The sequence below is a fragment of the Pleuronectes platessa genome, chromosome 18, assembly GCF_947347685.1.
Source record: "Pleuronectes platessa chromosome 18, fPlePla1.1, whole genome shotgun sequence".
NCBI lineage: Eukaryota > Metazoa > Chordata > Actinopteri > Pleuronectiformes > Pleuronectidae > Pleuronectes > Pleuronectes platessa.
In genome coordinates, this window is record NC_070643.1 from 10,295,972 (window position 1) to 10,307,054 (window position 11,083).

Sequence of the window (11,083 nt, forward strand, 5' to 3'; positions counted from 1 at the left end):
ACTACGTGCACCTTAAGTAATCAATTCTGCAGCGTACAAACCACAAAAATACCACTTTTACATTATCAAATACTGCACATAGAAAACATTTACAAAGCACAGGTATAAAATTACAGCTCCCTTTTTTCCTTCTTTGCCATAAACAGCAACGACTTCTCCTCAGACAGTCTGCTACACTTTGCCCTTTGAAACGTACTCTGAACACTCCGCAGTGGAAAGGTTAAGGCCAGTTTAGAAAAGACAACCATTCATCTACCAACACCAGCAAATGTTTTGACGCTTCCTTTTGTCTTTACATTGGATTCCAAGGTATTAATCTCTTTTTGTGTGCTTGGAAATATAATGGCGGTGCATTAAATATAATCAAAACCCTTCGGAGAATGACTTGTTGGGGGATCCATATCAATGTTTTGCTTTGCTGGGCTTGATAAGATAAAGGTTGTCCTGACAGTGGGGAGGGGGAAGCTACAGTGGCCTTCATGTCATCTGACAGACATCTAAAAGAACAGAATGGCTACTCAGGAAGCTTGTGCTGTGATCACTGACATGTAGAGACGCGGAAGAAGACAAATCCGACGTATTCATCAGCTAAAAACGAATTTTCCCCACAACTCAGCAGTGATGTCTGTTTAAGTTCTCTGCAACACCTGCTACATTAGTAAACAGACATATGGAATGCATGCTTCATTCGAAAAAAAATATGAAAAGAAATATATAAATTGAAGCTCTTGGGGATTATCATAGGAATAGCAAGTTATTATTCGTAATGCATTGCATGCTCTGTTGAGTCTGAATTGCTTTCGGTGCTTACAAATTTGATTTGAGTGAATATCCTCTTTGTCATCAGCCGACAGTGGCACCACATCACCAGCTCCATAAGGAACCAGAAAGAGGCTGAGGACAAGTGTGAGGGGCCCCCAGCAAACAGTGTGGGGGGGGGGGGGGGGGGGGGGGGGGGGGGGGGGGGCACAGCCGATGGTTATTGCCAGAGGAACTGGGCTAAAGATACAGCATATTTGTTTTGCATGACATTTGGATTCTCTAATAACGTGATACTGGGTCAAACTAACATCATCATCCTTGTGGTTGTGTTACATGTTATTATCTGAATTATGAATCATTGTTATCATATCATCAGGAAGATTAAATACAAGAAAATCATCGGAGGAACCATGCGGCAAACTTTTTCTAGTTCAAAGTACAAAAAACTGACCAGCTCCATCTGATCGATTGGATTAGTCAATAAGTTATCGGGGGGGGGGCATCAATCCCTTTTCTTTTTTTTAACTCGAAACCCTTCGTGGCGATTTAAATAAATATAGGAAATGCATTTCGCCAAGACATAAGTCATGCTCGTTTCAACCTCAGAGGTGCTCTCTTAAAATGAACACGCAGAGGATAAGACTGACAGTGCAGTCAAAGTAAGAAGGGGGGGGGGGGAGCTGCCTGAACAGATGCAGGTGATATCCCCTGGAAAGACTTCGAAGAGACAGTATAGCTAAGAAAGGTGACGAAAAACAATTCAAATTATACTCAGCTCCGGTGTAAGGATTAAGAAATACATTCGTAAAACTATACATATACACAGATATATAACTTCAGTACAATAGTTCAAGCAAAATACATTTGTCAAAACCTTCAGTTGTGTGCTACAATAGTGAAGCAATGTCTCCTACACAAAGTAAGGCCATTGTAAACTGACAAGCCCTCATTTTCCCCTAAACTCTAGCCCTCTCCCGACTCTTCTTCCTTCGTTCTCCGAATGATACCACTCTTCTTACAAAAATAAAACACATCTTCGACATAGCGCTCAAGAGACAACTCGGGGTTGATTGAAGATGCATTAGTTAAGTTTTGCACTCGGGACAGAAAGGAATGTTCGATGTGGGTCTTTACGGGGGGGGACAAGCAAGTGTTGCGGGTTTTACATTCCAAGCATCATCCAGACTTTTACATTCAAATCTCAGCTGAGCCACGTTTAAACCCGAGCTGAATCCAACTGTGCCGAGCTCCACATGCTCCAATAAACTGCTCCGAACACTTCAGACCATGAACCAACCTGCGTTCGTGCATCCAACTTCCCATTTGAAAAAAAATAAAATACCAAAGCATAATTTTGCTACAATGTAAACTCTCCAACAACCTACAGTTATTTAACTCGCTCTAAACAGTAGAGTATGTGCAACACAAGTATTACACTGAAAAGACACCAACTTCAGTGAGGCACAGCTACAGAAAGGATTTAAGTTTGTTCAAATTAAGGTTAACAAGCTATATAAACACAATTGATAACTTTAATTTGACATTTTTAATTTAAATGTGTTTTACCAATTGTAATAAGAGACCTTTTTACGTTGGTTAACAATTTGTCTTTGAGTGTGTGACCATGTTGTGAGAACATGCATGTTTTAGTAAAGTTTCTAATCTATGTTAAATGCCATAACAAGATAATGAAGATTTAATGCTCATATCCGAAAACCCTTCTCCTAAATAAATATTTACACTTTTTAAATCTCCCGCTCACATGTTGCTGACTCGCTGCTCATTATGCATGTATGCAAAAGATCTAACCTTCACTACACCCACACTACACTTAGAAGAAAAGGGAATATTTCAACTTGTCCTTTTGGTTGCAGGGATAAAAAAGGATCTGAACGAAATTTGGCAGATCCGCTCTCTATAAATACACCTCTGATAGGATAATTATTCATCACTTTATACTATAACCAGATCTGAGAGTGTTTTCTGGGGTTACCCGACACAGCAAACGGACACAGACGGTCTCGTACAAGCTTCAGAAATCACATTGAAAACAATATCGACAGTTTTTTCATATAATTTTCCAAGGACTAAACATTGAGCGGCGATGTTCTACAGGTTTAAAAACTACTTTAAATTGTTCTTTCTATTTCCAGCCTTTCTTTCTGCCATCACAAAATGTGCGCACCAAAGAGAGTGTGGGCAAATACCAAGAGTAGTCCATATTTTTACATCATGCCAGCTGTCCACAGAAAGATAGATCAATACAAATCAATAATGTACATGAAATTACTTCATATACATGACCATACAAGTACAGATCCAGCAAGGAAATTGGAAGCGAGACTTTGGTGGTTCTTTTAAGAAAAATAAAAGGTTGTATACTAGATGTGGGGTCTAAAAATGATCATCACGCTCACCCCCAAAATATTCAGGAATACCAGAGATCCCCTTTTTCCGATGTTCAAGGGGCGCTAAATTGTGAATTCTGTTGGTCTGAGGAGGCGAGAAGACGAAATGCCTTGGACTTTCCCTTTTTTTGCCGAACAACAAACAAAGGAAGGACAGTTGTTAGCAGGCGACAGAATATATGGTTGCGATAAAAACCAAACGCGAGCTCTTAAAAAACTCACACACACAAAAAAGCTTTTCATGGGGTGTAGCTTGAGACTGTCGGCTCTCATAACGTCGCTGAACTACGACAGCCTTTCGTTTCCTTATCCGTGGTGTTGGTATTCGCGACAGATTCGATACACAGACAGGTATAAATACTCTTAAAGAAAACGTTAAATGCAAACAGCTCAGTTTGTCACGTTGTCAGTGAAGACTCAACCATTCCACATTTAGCTTAAACAGCCAACAGGTCAGTGATACCTTTGTTGAGAAAGACATTTGTGGGTTAGAACTATTTCAAAACCTGTAACTGTATTTATCCTTGGAAAACTCCCATTTTAAAACAACACTTTGCAACTTTTCGCCTTAAAAGAGCAGCTTTGAAAATAGTCTGAAGGTTCACTAACTTGGACTAGAAAGAATAGTGCCACCTTAAGTCCCACTCCCCACCCTTAACGTCTGTTCTTGCCCAAGCTGTTGATCAGTTAAAGAGAATAAGAAGTCATTAAAAAGGAAAATGTTAAAATATGAAGAATACTTCCTGGTTCAGGAAGCTGTGGATCATGGGTAATATCCACCGCTCAGCGTTTCAGTTCAGTGAGTGGGACGATGCAGTCAAAAACATTGATCCACTGTTTTTTCTTTACATAAAAACAACTTAATCGCTCAGACATGGAACCCAAGAGAATATCCCCCCCGTGTGGCTGCAGGGGGCGCTGTTGCTCAGTAAAAGTTACACAGTGTGGCTTTAAGAAGTAATGGAGATTTTTTTCCAAGCAGGTATTTTCTTTACAATGAATCTCTTTGACAGCTCAGATTGAAGTGTTAACAAACAGTAAAATCCAATTTAACAGGCTTTACTGACCTGTTTCAGCTGTTTAAATTGGCCCTTATACTGCGACTCTTAATGAACTTAAGTCACACTTTCATGCTGGCGCTCATTTCAAACAGAGATGATCAATGCAGTGTGACAAAATTCTAACAAATCATTTAAAAAGTGGTCAACCACTGCAGGTTTATAATTAAAACATAATTAAAAAAGTTACATTAAAGTGCCATTTTTAACACACGCTGCCTGACTGGAAATATAAAATAAGAACGATTAAACACTGGATAGTTTTGACATATTGTACCTGAAACAAGTAAAACTACCGTATATGGCAGGTTAACAATCACCCTGCTAGCAAAGGAATACTGGGATGAATAGTCAGATAAAAAAAAAAATTAAAATACATGTTTTACACATTTAAAAAAGGTTCAGTTACAGTCAGTGTGACAGAGAGGAGTGACCAAAGAGAAGGTAAAGGTCGTAGGTGGTACCATTCCTGTAAGTGTCTCTGCTTGGATGTCTGGCTGTGATCTGACCAGACGCGGAGAGAGGCATGAGTCACGCTCGCCAGCCTGCCTGCCTCCTTCGTCAATCGGGAAGAGTGCGAATAAAACAAAAAAGATGAGCGGGAAAGTTCAAACAAGTCTGGGTGCTGGTATATAGAGGGAGGGAGGGAGGGAGGGAGAGAGACTGTGGCATCGCCTGAATGTGGAGCACAAGAACCCCAGAGTGCCTCGAGGTACGACAGCCCTTCCCTCTTCAGATGAAGGCAGGATCAGAAGTTTGTTCCTCTGCGAATGTGTGGGCCGGTCGACTAATTTGTTCCCCTCGGCTGCAGATGGCGGTGACGGCACCCTCCCTGTCACCGGATCGCAAAGTAAAGTAGCACTATACTCCCGTTACATTGGTCAAGGCAAGCTAAATAAAAAGAGTCAAGCACTTTTAAAATGTCTCTACGAGGGTTGCAAGCAAACATGCAGAATGCAGCCGATACGTACGTAAACACAAATAAGTATTTATCTATCTATTTATATATAATGTATGTCTATATATAAACTCTGCCCTGTGAAAATTATAGAATAGCAGTGTTGCTACCTCACATAATAGCCATTATGTGAACATCCAAGCCTGCTGCCCAGGTATGCTTATGTGTGTGACCTGCCCTTCTCAGCTCATGTGTGTAGAATGTGTCTTCTTTTTTTTGCATTACATCTAAGTCATAGACTCTGCTACATATCCATACTTTATATTGTATACTACTTCACCTACTACTTATAGGAATAACAACAATAACAATTGCTTTGGTTTTAAAAAATAAAGGTCATTTTTTCTTAAGTTTGGCATAGAGAGTTTAGAAACTGGCATCGGGGTGGCCCTGGGATGAGTCATGCCACGGAGATCTGGTACGTTGGAATGCAGAACATGGCGTCCGGTGGTTTGTCGTGTCATGTTGTGAGAAATGTTGAAATGTCATGGGTGAAACAATGCTACATGTTTCTGGTAAATTAGTTTTGTTCAACGAAGATCATCTAAAAATACTGATTATGTGGAGAATATGGCAAAAAGTGGAATGTCAGCGTGTGAGTGTGTGTATTTGTGTCGATGGGATCAGTTATTATGTGCAGATGGGTATATATGTGTATGCCTACCTGTCTTGCACTTCAAATACAGTAGTTGTGTGTATACAGTACGTGTGGCCGTGTCTGCATGACTCTGCCTGTGCCCGTGCATGTGGGGAGGGTTATACTGGGGTGTCTAGGTGCATGAGGGGCTGGTGGCGCTCTCCAGGGAGGACTGGGAGAGGCGTCTGGTGAGGGGTCCGATGCTGGGGTCTGCCAAGGAGGAGGTAGGGAAAAGCTTGTACCAGCCACTGACTGTGGCCGACAGGTCCAAGTCCTCCAGGAGGATCTGGGCCATTCCCATGAAGCACTTGTGGTCCATACGCCCGTAATCCCCCCAGACTATTACCTACGGAGAAGAGGAAGCATGAGGACACATAGTATACACATACATTTAAGGATGTGCAATGCAATTCAGCATAACTCAGAGTCAACTTGTTTCTTAATTTAACTTGTACAAGACAAATTGAACAAGGAAATCAACGAACAATAAGGTCACACCCATATACAGTCATTTGCATATGTACATGGAAGACAATGAAATTAGGCAATAACGAAAGCCAGATTGTCACTAACCTGTAGGACCTTGCCCTGAGGGCTCTCATCAAACAACAGAGCCTGCTGGTAGGTGGGGTCCAGATTCCTCTTCACTACTTTGGTTTTCTTCTTGGCTAAGCACACTCCATTCTCCAGGACATACACCTTTACATATGTTGCTGCAGAAACAACACACACACACACACACAAATAAAAAATAGTAGAGTGAAGCTTCTGCATGGATGTCAGAGTCAGTGGAGTTTCTGAACAATGTCTGAACAATGAGTACTTGGGATGTTCTTGGAGCCGGGTTTAGGGATCAACCCTCTGGCCTGGTTGACCTCCACCTCCAGCTGCCCTCCTCTGTCCACCATGCCTACATGGACATCCCCTGTGGAGGGAAAACACACCATCTCTAAAAAACTGATCACAAGCTTGAAATAAATAAGATAACCTTTTTTTGTAACAAGCTTGGCTGCAGTTGTTTGCATATTCCAGCAGAGGGCGCCACAAAGCTGGAAATCCTCCTTTATGAGTAAGATTGGTGGAGCAACACTTTGGAACAACTTCATCCCCGCTGAGTGAATACACTGGTGTTTCGGTATACAGGTCTACATATTAAAAATATAACTCATCTTTCAATCTAAGAATATGCACATGCTTGTGTATTACAGATTTATTCATTGATGTGGACTGATATGCTGCTATATCCATGCTTTAGTAAATGTAAACAAAACAAATGTGTTAAATGCAAGAGAAAAAATGTAATTTCTTGAATCATACAAACACTACAAGAGCAAAATGACATGTACGTTGAAAAAAACAAAACATAACAAAACAATTTTTGCTGTGGATTCCAGACAGACGTTACAGTGCCTTGCATAAGTATTCACCCCCTTTGGACTTTTCTACATTTTGTCATGGTATAACCACAGATTAAAATGTATTTCATCGTGAGTTTATGTAATGGACCAACACAAAATAGTGCATCATTTGGAAGTGGGGGGAAATATTACATGGATTTCACAATTATTTACAAATAAAAACCTGAAAAGTGTTGAGTGCATATGTATTCACCCCCTTTACTGTGAAACCCCTAACAAAGATCTGGTGCGACCAATTGCATTCACAAGTCACATTTGCAAGTCACATAATTAGTAAATAGGGTCCACCTGTCTGCAATTTAATCTCAGTATAAATACACCTGTTCTGTGACGGACTCAGAGTTTGTTGGAGATCATTACTGAACAAACAGCATCATGAAGACCAGGGAGCTCACCAAACAGGTCAGGGATAAAGTTGTGGAGAAATATGAAGCAGGGTTAGGTTATAAAAAAATATCCAGAGCTTTGAACATCTCTCTGAGCACCATAAAATCCATCATAAGAAAATGGAAAGAATATGGCACAACCGCAAACCTACCAAGAGGAGGCCGTCCACCCAAACTGAAGAGTCGGACAAGGAGAAAATTAATCAGAGAAGCAACCAGGAGGCCCATGGTTACTCTGGAGGAGTTGCAGAGATCCACAGCTGAGGTGGGAGAATCTGTCCACAGGACAACTATTAGTCGTCTACTCCACAAATCTGGCCTTTATGGAAGAGTGGCAAGAAGAAAGCCATTGTTGAAAGGGATCCATAAAATATCCCGTTTGGAGTTTGCCAGAAGCCATGTGGGAGACACAGCAAACATGTGGAAGAAGGTGCTCTGGTCAGATGAGACCAAAATTGAACTTTTTGGCCTCAATGCAAAACGCTATGTGTGGCGAAAACCCAACACTGCCCATCACCCTGAGCACACCATCCCAACAGTGAAACATGGTGGTGGTAGCATCATGCTGTGGGGATGCTTCTCTTCAGCAGGTACAGGGAAACTGGTCAGAATAGAGGGAAAGATGGATGGAGCCAAATACAGGGAAATCCTTGAAGAAAATCTGATGCAGTCTGCAAAAGACTTGAGACTGGCGCGGAGGTTCATCTTCCAGCAGGACAATGACCCTAAACATACAGCCAGAGCTACAAAGGAATGGTTTGGATTAAAGAATGTTAATGTCTGAAAATGGCCCAGTCAAAGCCCAGACCTCAATCCAATAGAGAATCTATGGCAAGACTTGAAGATTGCGGTTCACAGACGGTCTCCATCCAATCTGACTGAGCTTCATCTTTTTTGCCAAGAAGAATGGACAAACCTTTCCATCTCTAGATGTGCAAAGCTGGTAGAGACATACCCCAAAAGACTTGCAGCTGTAATTGCAGCGAAAGGGGGTTCTACCAAGTATTGACACGGGGGTGAATACTTATGCACCCAACAGAGGTCAACTTTTTTGTTCTCATTATTGTTTGTGTCACAATAAAATTTATTTTGCACCTCCAAAGTACTATGCATGTTTTGTTGATCAAACAGGAAAAAGTTTATTTAAGTCTATTTGAATTCCCGTTAGTAACAGTACATAATGGGAAAAAGTCCAAGGGGGGTGAATACTTATGCAAGGCACTGTATGTCACATATGATGTTAGCTTCAAATCCACCTTGCTAAGATGCTCTTCCATTTACTTCAGTAGTTTGACATTATAGCTGAACTTTTTCAGCTAGTTCAACATTGTGAATTTCAATCTTGTATAGGTATCAATAGATATATTGATACCAACATAAACAATGTGCTTTAACCCACAACCTTAATCAACCAATATTACTATTGTGTGGCAAAAAACGTCAACATTAGCATTTCTCTATCTGCAGAGAAAATGCATTTCTTTGTTGAACACTAGGGGAAGGAGTCCATATACGAAATGGAATAACGGACACAAAACAAAACTGTGTAGAAACCAGGCATGACTGAGGACAGATTAGTGCTGTTGGTCTCCATCACTCTTGACTTACCCATGGGGGGTGTAGCTAGCGTTTGCCGGCCGACGATCTGAGCCGGGCCGAGTCCATCCAGGAAGTCACTGAACTGACTCTCGGGCCCCAGGCGCGTGGTAGGGAAGACAAACCTGAAGGAGTCAGAGCAGAATGATGTTAATGTGAGATGGATGGATACCCTGCATGGGTGGATGGATGAACTGCGGTCATATACTCACGTTCCGTCAGAGCTGTTGGAGTTGGTGCTGCCGTCGGTTGATTCCTTGCTGCCCTGCCGTGTCACTCGGTTCCTCATCTCCACGGCGATGCCGGTCTCCGTGCTCCGTCGGATGGTGCTGCGGAGCTTCTTCGTCCCACCTTCTGAAAGCAACAAAAAAAAACACGAAGCGGTCACAGCTCCATTATGTGTGTTTACTTCAGAAGGGTGATCCACTAAGCTTCATGATCGGAGGAAGTCATGGAGCTGCCTGATGAGGAACTCAGGTGTTAAACAGGACCTGTGCCAGCAGGATAAGGATTTTACAAAGACCGGCTGTGTTGTGAAAAGATCTGAACCTCTTCAGATATTCTCACATTATGCAGATATTCATATTTCCTTAGTCAAAATGTATTAATGTTCTCAGTCAGTTCCCAAAAGTTCCCTTCTATAGTTTTTATGTTTGTAAGGAATGTCTAAAATTCAAAGAAGTTTGATGTTTTCAGAAACACGTAGAAAAGTAACACCACATTATAGACGGAGGCTATTAGAAATGCCAATCAATCTGCTAAAGTGAATCAACACTTTTTATCAAGTTCTATACCCTAACATTTTTATGTAGCTGAGTTTAATACTGCACAAATACAGTAGAAAGAACATCAAAAGTTATTTCCACACAGTATCAAAGTTAGTTTGATTCAAGAGAGATCCAATATGGACTCAGTTGAATAGGTAAGTTAAAGAAATCAAGGATAAGAAGAAATATTAAAGACATTGATGTGTATCTTATTTTTTTCAGAATATGAGGAACCAAACATGTACTTAACTGTGAAAGTTCAAAGATTTTTAAACAATATGAAAATAAACAAAAAACTAACTAACATAACACAACAAAAATGTTTGTGTGATATTGAGATTTTGTTGTTGTTGTTTATAATGAGTCACCTAAGCTACAGCACTTAAAGGCTTGCCAATGAATTCTGTGTATAAAGGGTTTGCATAAAAAGTATATATATATATATATATATATAGGCTATATTTGATTTCTGTTATCTTATTGCTCTATCCTCACATTTCTAGAGGAAATTGTTCATGTGTACCGAAGTAAACAGAATGAATAAATTAATTTACTATCCAGGATGTTTTCTTTTTTTTCTTTTTTAAATCTTATTCACTTACTATGACCTTAATTCACTTCATATTCTAAGTTGACTTGGCTCTGAGAGAGATAATTTCATTACTGGTAATGATGTTGGCAACATAATCAAGACAAACAAAAGTTGAAGTAGACAGGGTTTAGAAATTCAAGTTTTAGAGCACCTGTCTCTCCCTTGTTTGTTTTGAAGCAAGCTCACTCAGGCGAGGAGACAATGGTACCTAATATCCACAGGGATGTTCCTTCACAAGTATCTCCACTTCGCAGGTATAACCGCATCACATTTTAAACACAGGAAGCCGATTTAATGATGGATGCTGTGAGTAGGGGCCAACATGCCATCGGGTCTGAATCTGACTTGAGAAGCAGAAACATACACAAGTGGGCAGCTCGAGGATCCCTGTGAGCGTCTGGGAAGAAAGACAGTCTGGAGGCTGAGCCCAGATGAGGGAGGCGGGGGAGGTATTTAGGCTTTACATCTCTGCTGACACCAGGAGAACAGAGCAAGCTGCAG

General features: G+C 40.9%; 1 protein-coding gene across 1 annotated transcript in view; it reads right to left on the minus strand.

The window, feature by feature from the left end:
- Positions 1–1,029: 1,029 nt before the first annotated feature.
- rims3 (regulating synaptic membrane exocytosis 3) overlaps positions 1,030–11,083 on the minus strand; it is a 36,949-nt gene continuing 26,895 nt past the window's right edge. The window contains exons 3-7 of the mRNA XM_053447539.1: positions 9,436–9,577; positions 9,236–9,348; positions 6,647–6,748; positions 6,397–6,536; positions 1,030–6,169 (exon numbers count right to left, since the gene is read on the minus strand). Of these exons, the coding sequence (XP_053303514.1) occupies positions 5,957–6,169; positions 6,397–6,536; positions 6,647–6,748; positions 9,236–9,348; positions 9,436–9,577 (710 nt within the window). The 3' untranslated portion in view covers positions 1,030–5,956. The remainder of the gene's footprint in view (positions 6,170–6,396; positions 6,537–6,646; positions 6,749–9,235; positions 9,349–9,435; positions 9,578–11,083) is intronic.